At 37.0% G+C, this 17,165-nt stretch overlaps 1 protein-coding gene across 4 annotated transcripts in view; it reads left to right on the top strand.

The window, feature by feature from the left end:
* The window catches only part of LOC131046168 (ATP-dependent zinc metalloprotease FTSH 12, chloroplastic), a 316,628-nt gene that overhangs the window by 229,673 nt on the left and 69,790 nt on the right, over window positions 1-17,165 (top strand). For all 4 annotated transcript variants that reach the window (XM_057979841.2, XM_057979842.2, XM_057979843.2 and 1 more), the window contains exons 15-16: window positions 372-491; window positions 604-678. In XM_057979841.2, the coding sequence (XP_057835824.1) occupies window positions 372-491; window positions 604-678 (195 nt within the window). The remainder of the gene's footprint in view (window positions 1-371; window positions 492-603; window positions 679-17,165) is intronic.

Below are 17,165 nucleotides of genomic sequence, written 5' to 3'. Positions count from 1 at the left end.
TTTCCAAGAATATTTTGCCTCATTATTCTGTCTCTCCAACACCAATGTAGATAGATGACATTCTATTTCATAGCTAGCATAAACCAATTAAGTCTGATGAGCAGCTTAAAGTGAGCAACAAGCTCATGTAGATTTTGAGACTATTTTACTAACTCTTGAATTGCAAATACTATTATTTTACTTTTATGGTTTTGCGTTTGTTACGTTTTTGAATTTCTTGTGGGACAGTATTTCTAGATACAGTTATAAATCAGTATTGTCTGCCATTTTGCTAAAAGATAGATGTGAAACAGTGCTACAATTTTGTATCGAGGGCTCGGTAGTGTGCATGAGAAACTGAGTTGCTTTTTTTTTTCTTGTTTTCTGTAAAGATTGCTCGAGAGCTAGTCATAAGTCCAGCAAATCCACGGCTGGGCTTACTAATTATGACATGGAAAGACAAATTTGAAGTTCCAAATCGATTTCCAACTATGGATCTAATTAAAAATAAGGTATGTTGCATAGAGCAGTAGTATTGCTATCTCTGTCAGATCTTTATGCTTTTAATGGTTTGTGTGAAAAAAACTGTTTTTATTTATTCCATTGCTATATTTCCTTTTACAGTGGGATGATCCAAACAGACTGCTTGCTGCAATGTCAGTTGAGGTATCAGAATTATTTACACGAGAGATGACAAGGGTAAGGATTTGTTTCCATTGCTCTCAAATGCTGTAAGTGCTACTGTTTTGGTGGTAGGATACATATCAAAATAAAGTAATCTGCTTTACTGTAGAAAGCTGATTATTGTAATTTGTTAACAAAACATAGTTGAAGTATAGAGTATAGGATCTTGTTTTAATAATATAATTAAATAGTATTTTAGAGAGAGCAAGAAATTCGTGCAAAGAATAAAGCCACCTGATAGACATTAAAAGAATAAATTTGCCTTTAGAGTTGAACTAATATATGAACTGTGGTTCTGAAATATGCAAGGAACAAAGTGGGAGCTCATCCAAAATTATTATTGGTAAAAATTATCTATACACACCTGCTAATTGGATGGATTATAGCTTGAAAACTAATCACAAGATTGAGAATGCATTAGACATGCTAGATGATTTAATCTTCCTTGTCATCTATATATTTCACTTTTGGTCCTTCATCCAGGCTTTCCATCATAGCTGCAAGACTCAGACTCGACATAGACTCAGCAAGATGATTTTTGACATGGACTTGAACTTGGCACTCAGATTCAAGTAAGGATAAGAAAATTGAAAAAACCATGAAATATAGAGATTTTTAAGGATTTAAAACCTATTAGCTTGCACCCTTCAATAAATAAAATTTAAAGACAATAAACTAATAAATAGAAGCTACTTCGATCATATACACAAGTATGCATTGATCAAACAAATATAAAAACATATTTTAACTTAAGAAAACAACATTAATAGGTTTATAAATATCACCGTTTTAGATGTACAAAACTCATGGGTTATGATATCCATGACATAAAAAAAAACGATCACAATATGGAGTGCTGAACTATGATAGAAAGAAGCTTGTATCCCTCAGCAATTACAGTTTTACTAGCTCAATGCTGAGTCACGTGTTTGCTTTGTCATACAAGTTTGCAAATGCTACAACATCTTAGGAGCATTACTAAAGATAGGGTTTGACTTAGGAAAAGAGAAGTGTAAATGTAATTTAATTACTACGAACTCAATTTGGAAAAAAGTCAAAAGAATAAAAAAATGTTGCTCTTCCTTCCAACATGGCCCAAAAAGATTTTCATTTGTTTTTGGTTTTTAAAAACTAGAGTGGGGATTTGTGGGTAACATCCCTTGAGTGGTTAACGGGGAAAAACCCTAGTAGGGTTTAGTGGCAACACCCTTGGTAGGGTCAAGGGTTGGTATGCTTTTTTTCTCTTAATTTTCATAGACTTGGTTGAGTCTGCCCATCAGGACTTGCCAAGTTCGGCTAGTCTAGACTTGTTAGGTAATTGGGTCATGAGTCATTGAGCCTTAGTTCGGTCTGGTTGACTTGGGATTCATTGAGTCTAGGCAAGTGACAAGTCTTCTAACATTGTTGTAATTAGCATACATGCCTTTATTATGCTTTGTTAGTATGGTTGTATCTGATTATGTATGTAATGTATCCTCTTCAATACATTCACTTAGCAAATTGAAGTTCATTACATTTCTTTTGATTAGTCAAATGTAATAATTTCTAGCTCCTTTGGTCTCAATTTTTGTTTAGTACTGAGGATTTTGTATATGAGTTTCTATATGTAACCCTTTTGTCAGGGTTTTGGACTTGGATCTCTTGGCATTCCTTTCTACCAAACCCCACTGCTTCCTCTATTGGAGTTTCAAGCTTTTCCTCATTGGCATGCCTTTTCCTACCTCCTTGATCCTTGAACTCTGACTTTCCCACCTTTTTCTTTTCATTCACTTCATCAATCTCTTTGCATGGCTTGATCATCATTAATAGCCCGTTTTGAAGCTGCAACTCTTCTTAGGGTGGTTTTCATACCCAAGCAAGCATTGTCAACATTTTCTAAGGTGGACTTGATTGTACTTATGGTGTGCATGGTGATAAACAACTATTTTTCATTTAATACAGTAGGTGGAGCCTCTTGATGAGCACACGCTTATACTGAGAGGGTGGGTGTGAATTAGTATAAGACAATCCTTTACATTTTCAAAACTTAACAACCATAAGAATACCAATTGCACAATATCATTCACATAAGATCTAACAATCATGCAACATGAGAACAACACAAGATTTATGTTGAAACCCTTTCGAGAGAAAACAATGGAAAAATATTGCTTGTATAAAATTTCTCTTACGAACTTCATAGGCACCAACCTACTGGAGAGGCCAATCCCCACTATTGAGCACCAACTCAGCGAGACACAGTAATCTCTTCAATTTGTAGGCACCAACCCATTGGAGACACCAATATCCACAACTGAGCACCAACTCAGCAAGAGACACCAATCTCTTCTATTGAGAGGCACTGACCTCTTACACAACAAAGTCTTAGTCTTCTTTATAACAATTCTCCTTGAAAATCTGCCTTATATCTGTTATAAATCTTCTTCTAAAACCACTTATAAATCTCCTCTCGGTGCTCTAAATCTGCAAATATATCTCCTCCGAATCTGCTCATAAATATTGACTGTAATTCACTTAAATTTGCTCCAATGTCTGCCAATATATTCATTAATCTCTTCTTCAAAACCACATATACTCTCCATCTGAAATTTGCATTCATTCTCCTTCACAAGTCTGCTTGTAGATGATCCAATGTTTTTCACACAAATGCTCTCCATAAATCTGATTGCAAATCATTCACATATATTTCTGTTCTTAGGATCTGGGAAATTCAAATGATATTACATTATATTTCTTTTAAATCTGCATGTATAAACACATCTCTGCTAGTGTGCATGATTTATTATCAACACCCCACACTTATTTCTGTTCTAAAATTGCTCTAACTCTGTTTTAATTGCACCCAAAATTCTGCTCATAAAGCCTTTTCAGATCTGCTCATAAACCTCATCTAGATCTGCTCATGATTCTCCTTTAGATGTGCTCATATAGTCTGATGTATATCGGCTCTTAAGTCTACTTTATATACAAAAGATATTAATTAATTCTTGCTCTCTAATCCTCAAACCAATCCTTTTTTATATCATACCAATATACCTCTTCATCCAAGGGAAGCATCTATTCCAAGTGTGGTCAGCCAGTATCTAATATTAAGTTAATTTCAGCCTCAAATAATATTAAGCTAAATTTGCCTTGTTAGGTTGGCCTTAACAAAATAATTAACTTGTACTTTACTTCCTCAAAGGAGGGGACAAAGAAGAAAGTTGGCTTCTTCAAGTATTTAACTTTAATTTATTTTAACCTCTTCATAAGGGGTGACAAGACTAGGCAGGTCGGCCATTTGGAGAAGTGGCTTAACTAATATTATATTAGTTTTCCCATAAGAAATAAATAGTTTATTGCAACATTTCCTAGTTGGCCAACTTATGCATAGGCAAAATACCATCGCTTGGGTTGGTCCATTAAAGGTCCTAATGATTTTCTTGAAATGCTATTTGTGGCCTTTGGCCTTTGGCGATTTTCCTGTTTTATGATAGTTCTCTCTTTTGACATCAATGACAACAATATTAGTCATGACAACAATATTTCCAACACCTATGACTCTTGGATCATCATAACTTCTCAGGAATTGTTTAGTGTGGGAACTCCATTTTTGTTGTTGATCTTCTTATTATTTGTAGTTGGATGCATGAAAAACATTGATTCAACTGCTTGCTTCCAAAAATGGTAGCAAACATCACAAAGAGAACATGCTATGCGAAGTGATGGATTGATGACAAAAACCTTTTGATTTCGCATTGATGGCTTCCTTTGAAGATTGAAGGAGGATTCCATGGCATTAGATTCAACTTATGGAGCGCAAGAATGATTGATAGGCTCTTGTAAGGATTTGTAGCATATTTTTATGTTATTTGCTACTGTTTCAGCCCTGTACTTGTTGCAATCATGATTGTGCTCTCCATTACCATTGTCACATACTAGAATATCATTGAATACTCCATTATTAATCCAAAAGCTCTGCAAATGTTTCAACTTTACCTTTTGAAATCTAGGTTAATAATATCTTTATAAACTTGTGAAGAATTGAGATTGTTTGTAATTTCTGGTTCAATATTAAAAGGTTAAGGTAAACTATAAAGGTATAACATTAGGGCCTAAAATATAATATTTTTTTGGGTCATTTGAATGTAGTTAAAAATAATCACAACCCTAAATATCATTAATTGTAAATTACCCTCAAACTATTATAGTTGTATCATATCAAAAGATTTTTCTATCCTATAGGCTATTTCAGTGATTTATGCTTCCTCGTGACAGAGATTCCATGAATTTAAGATAGGAACACAAGAAATCATAATGAAGTTTCCAACTTCAAGAGCATGGATATTAAAAGGAATTTTATGGTTGAAGGAGGCAATGGAAAAAAGAAAATGATAGAGGAGTAAATGGGTTCTTCCATAGAACTTTTTGGAGTTTAGATCAAGGGCAAAAAGAGGTGAATTAGTTCATTGGAATTGTTAGGAAAAGGTGTCTCAACCTTAGAGTCCTAATGATGATGAATTATTTAATTATTTGATGCATATATTGTTTATATCCTAATTCCTAAGTTGCTAACTTTTTCTTGTCATGTTACTTTGTGGGACTTCCTAGTGAGGTGGCATTGTACATGACAAGTGATGACTATGACAAAGATCCTATTTTCTAGGAAGTTGACGCCCACCTTGGAGGACCTATGTTTTAGGTGGCAAGTGTCATGTTTTTATGTTGGGACTATGACAATTTCCTATTATGACTATGAGAGCAACTTGTCTGTTGTAAGAGTCAGGAGTTAATTTTAGCGGTTGACGTTTATTGTTGAGTTCATATATGATAAGTGGCTTTGTGCAAAGGGAAATGCCTAATCTTGGTTTTAGTAGTTGCTATGTAGAGGGTGATTTACATGTGGAAAGTTGACTGTTGATGAAGAGGCATGTGTTAATTTTGGAAATTGCTATGTGCAACGTCTCTTGTTAATGACAACTTGCTGTTTTGGGCACCACTTTACTACCTAGGCATTCGACATGGGTTTCTCATGTTTGAGCTCTATAAATACTTGGTGCCTTAGAGTATTTTGTATGATGGATTGATGTTTTTTTGAGATGCCATTACGTTGCGAAATTGCACTAGAATTCTTTGTTATTATTATTCCTTTAGAGCATTGGCTCTATGCATTTTATTGTAATTGTTGTTGCTGGTAGTACAATTGAGTTCTTTGTTTTTGAGTGTGGGTTTTTTCTTGTTAGTGTTTTCCCACGTAAATCTAGTGTTATGGTTTGCATTGCTTTGAATTTGTATTTTTGTTTAATGTGCATCAAAATTGTAATAGTTAAGGTTTTGTAAGAATGTTTTGCATTCACTCTCCTAATTTGATTAACATTGGAAGTGTTATTTTTGCACTCAACTTCCTTTTAGGATTGTTGGTTGAGCATTTGAACATAAGAAATTTCCAAGGTAAGGAGAACCTTGTAACAAGTAGTAGAACGATAAGTGTTTTTCTCTTAAAATTTTCAAGCCCCATATTTTTGCAAGAAGAGGAAAAAGATGAATCATTTCATGTCAACCCTCATGGAGAATCTTATGAGGACGAAATAGACAGTTTGATGGAGAAATACCCAAATCAGATGGAAGTTGTGAGGGTAGCATTAACTTTTGACAAATACATTCAATTAGTAAAAAGAAAGCCCTTGTACAAGGAGGAATTGGGACACATACAAAAAATGGACAATAGGGAGTTGAAAAACAAGCTCGATGAACCTTCTACCTTACTTTTGATGGAAGTGACAATATGTTAGTTAGGGCTTGGTTAGAAAAGTTCGACTTATCTCACCCTCTAGTCCTTGAAGGAGAAAGATGCAATCAAAATTGCCTTCTTGTATTTAGAATGTGTTGCATATGGTTGGTGGCACCATGTTCGCATCACACAAGGTCATTATTGAATACTAACATTTGAAGAGTTTTGGAACATGATTCTTGATAGATTTGAGCTTAAAGACAAAGAGGAATACTTTAGATAATTCTCTAGGATCAAGCAGAAAACCACAGTAAGTGCCTATTATGTGATGTCTTCTTCAATAATTTGTGTGGAACCAGAGATACATTCTTTTCTCTTTTGGTAAATCAAAACTATTCGATTTTTTCTTTTTGTCCCCATTTACTTACGATTTGAATTATTTGTTGAAGCTCCTATGTCTAACTCTTTTGGTCGAGGTTTCAGACTTCTTCCTACTAGCATGCCTCTCCTTGACTCCCTTACTCCCTATCGTTGGCAATTGACAAGCAGCATCCTCAACCCCCAAACTCCAACTTTATCTCTTTTTTGCTTAGTTCACCTCACTTGCCCCTTTTCACGACTTTGGGATGCCATTAATGAAGTTTTGACTTAACGACTTGTTCAGAGGTGATCATTTTTGCTCAAACAAACATTATTAATATTTTATTTGTTGGATTAATGGGTACTTGCAATATGATTGGCTGTATATTATGATGGTTGCAGATCTATGATACTCAAGCCATAGCATGTCATAGCTGTTTTTTTGCATGGGAACACTTTTGACCACATATCTAGTGTTTTATCAAAGGTTAGCAATCTTCTTGAGGAATTTAATGAATCTATCGTCAAAACCCTTGTAGTTAGCTAAATAATTCTGTTACATTTGTTTATTAATCAGCGAGTTTGGGTGAGTCTCAGAACTCTGCTATTACCTCATGAAGCCCATTTTGAAGCGATGATGTCAATGTTTAGGTAATCTATCCCACAATCAAACAATCGTTGCGTCCATAAAATTAAGAAGCCCTTGATTTCAAATATTAATCCTCAGAATTTTAATACAAATGCCAACTCCCGAAAGGTAAAGTCATCCAATAAAATATTATTCAATATATTAAACCATCAGTGTTTCCCCTTTTAAATCTTTATTCTAAAGATCAAAGAAATACCTCTAAAATTTGTCTTCATTAGAAGACCTCACAAATTTCAATCACTTGAAGCCCAATTGTGAGTTCTAAAGCAAATCCACCAATGAATGGAATCAGGTTTTCATCCAATCCACCTAGAGACCCAAGGGTTTTCATTCTACGGAATGCTGAACTTGCAAACACAAGCTCTCCCAAACATTTTGAAACACAATAAGTCAATAATGAATCCAAAAGGCTTGCCAACATCCCCTTTTAAAGGCCCAATCACATCTTCTAGAATTATCTAATTTAACGTCCTTAAAGCTTTTAGAAAACTCTTTTTTAATAAGTGACTTCTTAATATATTTTTTAATTTGAGTCACTTTAATTAAATTAATTATAATAAAGTTATCCTTGAGATTTATTTTAATGCGACAACTTTATAAATAATTTATTTTATTTTATTTTATTCCCTCATAGTCTCCCACACTATCCTACAGGAATAAAGATAGGATAGATGACCCTACTAGATGATCACTCAGAAAAAAAGGGACATTGCTAGAAAGGTCAGTTTATTGAAGGTCTCGTAGCTTCACTATAGAAAAAGATGAAGGTAGTACCACCCTCGTCCTATACAAAACCTTACAATTGGGCAATGGAAAAATAAAAACAAAGAAAGATGAAAGTACGGTTTATAGTAGTGAAAATAAATCTAAAATTGACAAGTGTTGAGAAAAAATTTGGTGTAAACAATGAAGAAACTAAAGGCGGAAAAAGAAACTAGTAACTAAGTAAAGAATTTTTGGGCATGGAATATAAAGATGATCATATGAATATCAGAAGATAATTGAACTCACGACGATGGTATTTATTGATCAAGAGAAGAAAGTATCGCCAATTCAAACAAAATTATCTTAGTCGTAGAAGATGAAGAAATCGTAAACCAATAACAATTATGGAGGGCGTTCTATATTGGTGATCATATGAATATCAGAAGATAATTGAAGTCATGACGATGGTATTTATTGATCGAGAGAAGCAAGTATCGCCAATTCATTATGTGTGTGTTGCATCGTGTGATATACTCGGGGATAATGACTTGAGAACAACACTATGATTTCTTCTCCATAGTCGAGCACCAATATGCAGCTACACGATTATGTGGAAGAATACTGGTTCTGTAGTAGAGGCCTCCATCTTAGTTATGATTTGCCATCTCTCCAAATGTTAAAGCTCGAATCTAATATCATGCGGCCTGACTAGCATCTTCAATGGCGTCTAAGTAGAGAACAATTACCAATACATATAGACAAACTACAAACTATGTGTGGCGATGACTATAAGATCGAAAGCAAGAAACGATATGGCTCAGCTTGGCCTCACACTATAGGAGGCTCTTGATAAGTCCCAATCAATGTAACATTGTCTCTTTATTGGTACAGTCCGCATATCCTCTCCCATCACAAAGCCTTTCTTTGTAGTCACACCTCACAACATTAATTCACCAATATTGTAACACGGCAAAGATAAGCCCTTTGATTTGAGAGTCAACTGTGTGTGATAAATGAAGACAGCTCGATATAGTTCGCGGTGATGCTTCCTCCACTTATCATTAGCGATTCTTCTCCAGACATGACATATGCAAACCCACAACTAATAGAATTGATCGTACCTTCAATAAAAATGGCATCGATCATCCCTGCATAGTACAGATCAATCATACATGGAGACACAAGTAATCAGTAAGACACTACGTCAAATCAAGACATATTATCGACGCACAATTAGAATGGTCAGAGACTAATGGATAACACTTAGTCTAGAAGATATTTAATAAACCATCGAGTATGATACGATGTGTGATTAGCCTTGACGAACAACTTGAATGACAACAACAATTAAGTGATAACTATCAAAGCAGATCGACTAAGACATAGATAGCATATGCGATTGGAGTCATTAATGAAAGTTACTAGTTAAGACTTAATATAAAGTCCTTAATCCTGAAGAGACACAATTTGTGTATTAAATCAATGTATTCATGTTATGAGGAGATGTAAATTAATTATGGGGAGAGGAAACTTGTCTCTCAAAATGCACCCGTTCCCATCGTGCAAGGTATAAGATGGAGATCGAATTCATCCAATCCAACATATTAAGAAGGATTTTTGGTCTGGCTCTAGTATTTTTGTATCCAGTATCGGGTTTGCTCAAACCAAGCTTTCGCCGTTGGCATAATCAGGTTGCATACTTCAAAGATTAGATCAGAAATAGCACCATTGGTCATTGTTGCAGGCATATAGTTTCAGAATTACGGAGAGCAATGTATCACTATATAGCGGAGTTGCAGATCAGAAATCATCTTGCATGAACATCATCAAATATACTAGGAAGAGCAGAGATAATTGATTGATTGCATTGCATATACATATATCTATCTGTTGATCAAGATTATTCTGCATACACCTAATTACTGAATCAGAGATGGCCTTGATATTGACTTCCCATTATCATATTCTGAATGTAAAGCATTGTGCATCAAATCATTATTGCGTTGATTACCTGTATTTACAAGTATTTATAGTGAAATTGAGGAAGGAAGTCTCTTGCAATTGATTCTTATAAGTTAAATGTTCCTATTTCATAATTCATCACTTAAGGGGACATTACAGTGGTATCAGAGCATAATCCTGCCAGCCTGTGAAAGAAATAACACTCTAAAGTTCAACCATGAGGCCTAACCAAAAGTTTCAACATCCAAAGAGAAAGATCAACTACTGTCAACCTAGAAAAAGACATCGCAATCTCAAGTCTATACTGAAGAAAAGAAACTACTTGTATAGAAATCGTACGAAATTATTAGCAAATCGAGAATTCCTACATCATTTACATAATTTTACATAGGGCAACAACATCTTCATGACAAGACAACAACGGATAGAAGCATTCTCATGGAGAGAATTCCTGTCAATGATCTAGCGCATTGCATTCTTCCAGAAAAGCTGTATATTGATATAAAAAGGAAGCTGAAAGATGCCAGCTATAATTTTTCACAAACTGATTTGTTTTTCTGATCCTGACTTCTCTGATCAGCGGTTTGTATTTTGAGTTTTTTGGTGTGTTTTTGAGGATTTACGCTTTTAGGTGTCTTGTGCTTGAATTTTTGACAATGCAGAATGTAGAATAATTGCAATACAAGAAAGATTGACAAACTGAAATAGAGTTTGTGAACTCAGAATTATTCATCAGCTAATTACATTTACAAATAAATGAATGATTTTAACAAATGAAGTCAGGGTTGGCCTACCAATGGTCCAAGCTTATCCGGTTGACCCTCCTTATTGAGCTAGAATGAAAGAAATGATGATATAGGTGCTTCCAAGATGAACTAACAGCACCAATGAGTTTTGTTTGACCTAAAAAGAATTACCAAAAACAATTTATGCATATATGCTGCATAAACTACAAAGCCTCCAGGCAAGAATCCAAGATTTTGACACTTTTCCCCAATAGAATGCTCATATAACATGCTCAATAACTGAGATAGAAGCTCCACACCACTTATTTGGCTCTAAAATGAATTATCAAAATCAAATAGAGCAGAAATAAGAAGACCCAGATAGAAATTCCAAATGTTGGCAGGCAAATCCTCTAAAATTGGTCGATTTTCCTCATATAAATGCTGGTGCAGCTCACACACATTATGAAATCTCTGGATTAACCACAAATCTGCCTTTATTAATCCCTGACAATGAAATCTGAGAACAAACTTCAATGCCAAACCCTCACATTTATTTTATTTGCTCACCCAAGCATGGGGAATGGTACGGCCCAGCTAGGGAAGGTACGGCCAGCCACCAAAAGCAATAAATCACTGTTTTCTGAAAAATAAACCACCCAGATCTGTATATCAGACCCTAGCCATACTGCTGCAGCTAAGGAAACAATGAATTTGACCCTTTTTGGCAAGATATAAGCAATTCTAGCAAATTGGTAGGTAGAATTTGATAGGGATTTCGTCCTATCTTAAAGAATTCTGAGGTTTCTGTCCCATATTCTCCTTCCAGCACTCCTGCAAATTGTTGCAGACCTGAAAACAACTCTTTTCTTAAAACAATCAATAACAATAATGCCAAATTGCTTTCCCAAAATGTTTTTAGTCATTCCAAGCCCTAATCGTACCACTTGGAGGTATCTTCAATGATTCCAAAGGAATCTTCCTTTCTTCCAAAAGCCATGCCCAACCTTGGATATGCACTTTATGAAATCTTAAAAGATTTTAAAATGTTATATGCCTCTTGGGGGACGTGCAAGGTGGGCCCAATTGCTCACTTAAGCAAACACTTAATATAAAGTGATTTGATAAAGTAACTTTATACGTTTATTTATCTAATTTAAGAAAAAGTAACTTTATCATTACTTTATAATAAAATATTATAAAGTACATGTATTTATCCATCCAAGTCAAATAAATGACTAAGTATAAGCCCCCAAAGATGGAAAATATCACCTCCTAATCAATTAATTTGCCTGCGGAGGTGGCTAACAGGCAAACTCTCCCTCCTGAATGAAACTAGGGAGAAGGGGACATTACAGCAAACTCTCCCTCCTGAATGAAACTAGGGAGAAGGGGACATTACAGAAGCCTAGACATATGAAAACTAAGATAAAACTAAATTGAAGAATAAAGATAAAATTAATGAAGTAATAACTAATATGTATGAAATAAAAGAAACAGATCTCATATACACTAGCAGTCTTGTATGAGGGAAAATATATATGACCATGATAGATTTATAAGAATAGTATATACATTCAAGGCAGATTTGCATAAATCGTTTAAGGGAGAAAAATGATTTTTTATACAAGTACTATATAATAAAGGATCCTTCAAAGGCAAAATTTGTGAAAGAATAGAGTAGATTTGGGAATGCTTTGTGAAGATTCTAGGGTCAGAGTCATGAATAATTTTTCAGCAGACATATGAAAGAATTTTGAGTAGACTGAAAGGAAGAAAGAATGCAAGGAAGTCTCCATTTCGAGCATAAAGAAATGTAGAGGAATTATGGCACAAAGAAGGCAGTTCCTCTCAAGATTGGGTAAACTGGCTCAAGGAAGCCAGCACCTTGCCTAGATGAGTAGGATGACACAAAGAAGGTCAATCCTCTCTAAGTATAAGGGCTGAAGGAGGCCAATATGGGGCTGCATGGCTCAAGGAAGCTAGCACCCTAGATGAGTAGGATGACACAAAGAAGGTCAATCCTCTCTAAGTATAAGGGCTCAAGGAAGCCAATATGGGGCAGCATGACTCAAGGAAGCCATCACCCTAGATGAGTAGGATGACACAAAGAAGGTCAATCCTCTCTAAGTATAAGGGCTCAAGGAAGCCAATGGGGATCGAATGACCCAAAGAAAGCTAGTCCCTCCCACGTTGGACAGAGATGGCTCAAGGAAGTCAGTCTCTCTCAAGATTGGGTCAATTGGCTCAAGGAAGCGAGTCCCCCTCAAGTGGACAGAATGGCTCAAGGAAGCCAATCCCTCTCAAGTTGGGCAATGGCTCAAGGAAGCTAGTCCCTCCAAGTTGCAATAGATGCAATAGAAACTAAGTAGTAATTTTTCTAACATTTGTCATTACTTTGATTTATATGATTACATGTTTGGTACTACTCATCTATGTGCAGGTTCATCCAAGGAAGAAGACAAGGAGGGAAATTGCTTGAGGACAAGCAAATTCAAGAGGGGGGACTTTCATGTTCCCTCTAGACTCCAACAATATTGCGTTGGCTTGCCGTGAAAGCTTGCAATTTGACGAATCGAAGAAAAGGTTTCCAAAGCACAAGGCTATGGTAATGGTATCAAACGAAATTATCTTAGTCATAGAAGATGAAGAAATCGTAAACCAATACCAATTATGGAGGGCGTTCTATATGGGTGATCATATGAATATCATAAGATAATTGAAGTCACGACGATGGTATTTATTGATCAAGAGAAGCAAGTATTGCCAATTCATTATGTGTCTATTGCCGTAACCATAGACATTGTGTGATATAGTCGGGGATAATGACTTGAGCACGACACTATAATTTCTTCTCCGTAGTCGAGCACCAATATGCAGCTACATGATTATGTGGAAGAATACTGGTTCTGTAGTAGAGGCCTCCATCTTAGTTATTATTTGCCATCTCTCCAAATGTTAAAGCTCGAATCTAATATCATGCAGTCTGACTAGCATCTTCAATGGTGTCTAAGTAAAGAACAATTACCAATACATATAGACAAACTACAAACCATGTGCGGCCATGACTATAAGATGGAAAGCAAGAAACGATATGGCTCAGATTGGCCTCGCACTATAGGAGGCTCTCGATAAGTCCCAATCAATGCAACATTGTCTCTTTATTGGCACAGTCCGCATATCCTCTCCCATCATAGAACCTTTCTCCATAGTCACACCTCACAACATTAATTCGCCAATATTGTAACACGACAAATTAAGCCCTTTGATTTGAGAGTCAACCCTATGTGAGGAATGAAGACAACTCAATATGGTTTGCAGCGATGCCTCCTCCGCTTATCATTTGCGATTCTTCTCCACACGACATATGCAAACCCACGACTAATAGAATTGATCGGACCTTCAAAAAAAATGGCATCGATCATCCCTACATACTACAGATCAATCATACATGGAGACACAAGTAATCAGTAAGACACTATGTCAAATCAAGACATATTATCGACGCACAATTAGAATACCTAGAGACTAATGGATAATGATTATTCTAAAAAGATATCTAATAAACCATCGAGTATGATATGATGTGTGATTAGCCTTGACGAACAACTTGAATGACAATAACAATTAAGTGATAACTATCAAAGCAGATTGACTAAGGCATAGATAGCATATGCAGTTGGAGTCATTAATGAAAGTTATTAGTTAAGACTTAATATAAAGTCCTTAATCCTGAAGAAACACAATTTGTGTATTAAATCAATGTATTTATGTTATGAGGAGATGTAAATTAATTATGGGGAGAAGAGACTTGTCTCTCAAAATGTACTCGTTCCCATTGTGCAAGGTATTAGATGGAGATTGAATTCATCCAATCCAACATATTGGGAAGGATTTTGGGTCTGGATCTAGTATTTTTGTATCCAGTATCGGGTCTGGTCAAACCAAGCTTTTGTGGTTGGCATAATCAGGTTGCATGCTTCAAAGATTAGATCAGAAATAGCACCATTGGTCATTGTTGCAGGCATATAGTTTCAGAATTAGTGAGAGCAATGTATCACGATATAGCGGAGTTGCAGATCAGAAATCATCTTGCATGAATATCATCAAAAATACTAGGAAGAGCAGAGATAATCCATTGATTGCATTGCATATACATATATCTATCTGTTGATCAAGATCATTTTGCATACACCTAATTACTGAATCAGAGATAGCCTTGATATTGACCTCCCATGTAATGTACCGTACGCCTCCCCTCACTCCACTGTACGGTCCACCCCGTACGGGCCACACACGGCAGCACAACCTCTCCGTACGGTAAATAGTCTCCACCCTGCACGGTCAACACACTCCACCGTACGGTACTGTACACGGCAGCACAACCTCCCGTACGTTCACACACTCCACCGTACGATCAATTCTCTCCCCTCCATCGTACAAATCAATGCTCTCCACCGTACGGCCAACCCACCGTACAACCTGCACCATATGGCCCCCCACTTCGTACGCCCCTTCAGTCAGTTGATTCCCCTGTGCAGAATTAATAATCTCGGTCCCGGAAAGTGAGAGATGTACAGACAAGCAATGATGTTACGAACAATTACTGGAATACTGGAATGCTCGAATTATGAATATTATTCAGAACACAATATCAGATATCATTGACTAATACAGATTTGTCTTCGAATGAAGACTTGACAAATTTGTAGCATAATATGAAATATCGGAATGATATTTCCAATGGCAGACTAGGGGGCTGTGAACCACCGAAACTGCGGATACCAAATAGGGAGGGTCTTTCACCTCCGAAATGGCGGAAACCAGAATTCCAACAGGAATTCGCACAAGAGAGAAAAATATCAAAATTCGCATACCTACAACTATGACAGACTGTTGTGCGTTGCACATGCTCCCTGTCGCCGACAGGGTCCCCTTTCCTGTTTTGAGCTTTCGGTCGTTGTCCTGAGGTTCCGAGCCAAGTTTCTCGCGTCTCTTCGATCGAGTTCGTGACCGATCCGTAAGCTGATTGACGTTGAAGTAGTGAGCCGATGCGTCTTCCCGGCTGGCCTAGCTCTTGGGCGTAAACGCCAAGAGCTTTGTTCGAAGTTTTGAGAATCGCCTTAGATAGGCGTAAGGTGGTAAGAATTGGCGGAGCCCACCAAGCAAGAGCAGTGCGCCTAAGGGTCGCACGAAGACCAAAGTCGACATTATTTGCACCAGGGCTGTGAGGCTGACTGCATAAGGATTGTCACCGCGATGTTTATGAGATTTGAGCGAGAGATGTTTTTCGCCTGCCAACGAATGACCGAGTTGCCTGGCCAAGTGCCTTGGTATTCTGAGGCCTCCTAGAACTAAATTTGTGAAGTCCAGCAAAGGGCTGGTCTGAGGTCCGAGCAACTTCACTAAGATAAAATTGCCAAAATCGCCCCAGGGGGGCCCAATTTCGGACCATGGGGCGAGAATTTCGGAGTCTGATGTTTCCTGCTTGGTCCGAAAATAATACAAAAGTGCTATTAAACGTTTGCAAAAGGATGGTCTAGGTCCGATTTCACTTAAGCATCCTCGTTTTCGGACCTGGGGGGGGGAATTTGAAAAGTTTAACGAGTTTGAAAGGGTGCGTTTAGGTCCGAAGTTCCTTTTAAACTTCGCCAAAAATGTTCTGAGCCCCGAAATCACTTAAGTTTTCCTTTTCGGACCCTGGGGGCAAAAGGAAGAAACGCGAAGTGTTTAAAAGGGGACGCACTTGGTCCGAAAATCGCAATAGTGCCTCCCACCTCCGAAAATCACCAAGCGATTATGTTTTCGGACCCTTTGGACCAAAGTGGAAAAAACGTGAAATGTTTTCAAAACTCTTGAACCTCGAAAATCACTTAAAGCGCGATTTCGGACCTGGAAGTTAAATTAGATGGTGGAAGGGGCGAAGTCGCGAAGGCGCGTTTAGGTCCGAAATCGCCCGAAATCACTTAAGTTCTTTTTTTTTCGGACCCTTGGGTTTAAGGCGGAAAGTGTGCGAAGCATTCACCAAAGTGTCTCCAGCTCCGAAAACTCTAAGCACTCAAATTCGGACCCTAAAGCAAATGAAGAAAATGCGAAACGTTTAAAGGGATGCATTTAGTCTGAAAATCGCGAGAACTCATTCCAGCTCTGAACTTTTTTTGCGAGTAGAGGCGTCGTAATTCCAGAGGTCGCGAAAAGCGCGAAGGACAGCATGGTTAAAGGGGTTCGCGCAGCTTGCGAACTCATTCCAGCTCCGAAGTTCCATTGGCAAACTCTCCAAGTCCTCCGCAGTTTTTTGTAAGACCGCTAAAACCTCTTCCTTTGGATATCGACAAGCATCCAACAAAAGCTGTGGGTATGGCGTCCGAATCCGAAGTTTTGGGCGAAGCCA

This window comes from Cryptomeria japonica, chromosome 2 (assembly GCF_030272615.1).
Source record: "Cryptomeria japonica chromosome 2, Sugi_1.0, whole genome shotgun sequence".
In the NCBI taxonomy this organism is placed as follows: Eukaryota; Viridiplantae; Streptophyta; class Pinopsida; order Cupressales; family Cupressaceae; genus Cryptomeria; species Cryptomeria japonica.
This window is presented reverse-complemented; position numbering and strand designations above follow the sequence as displayed.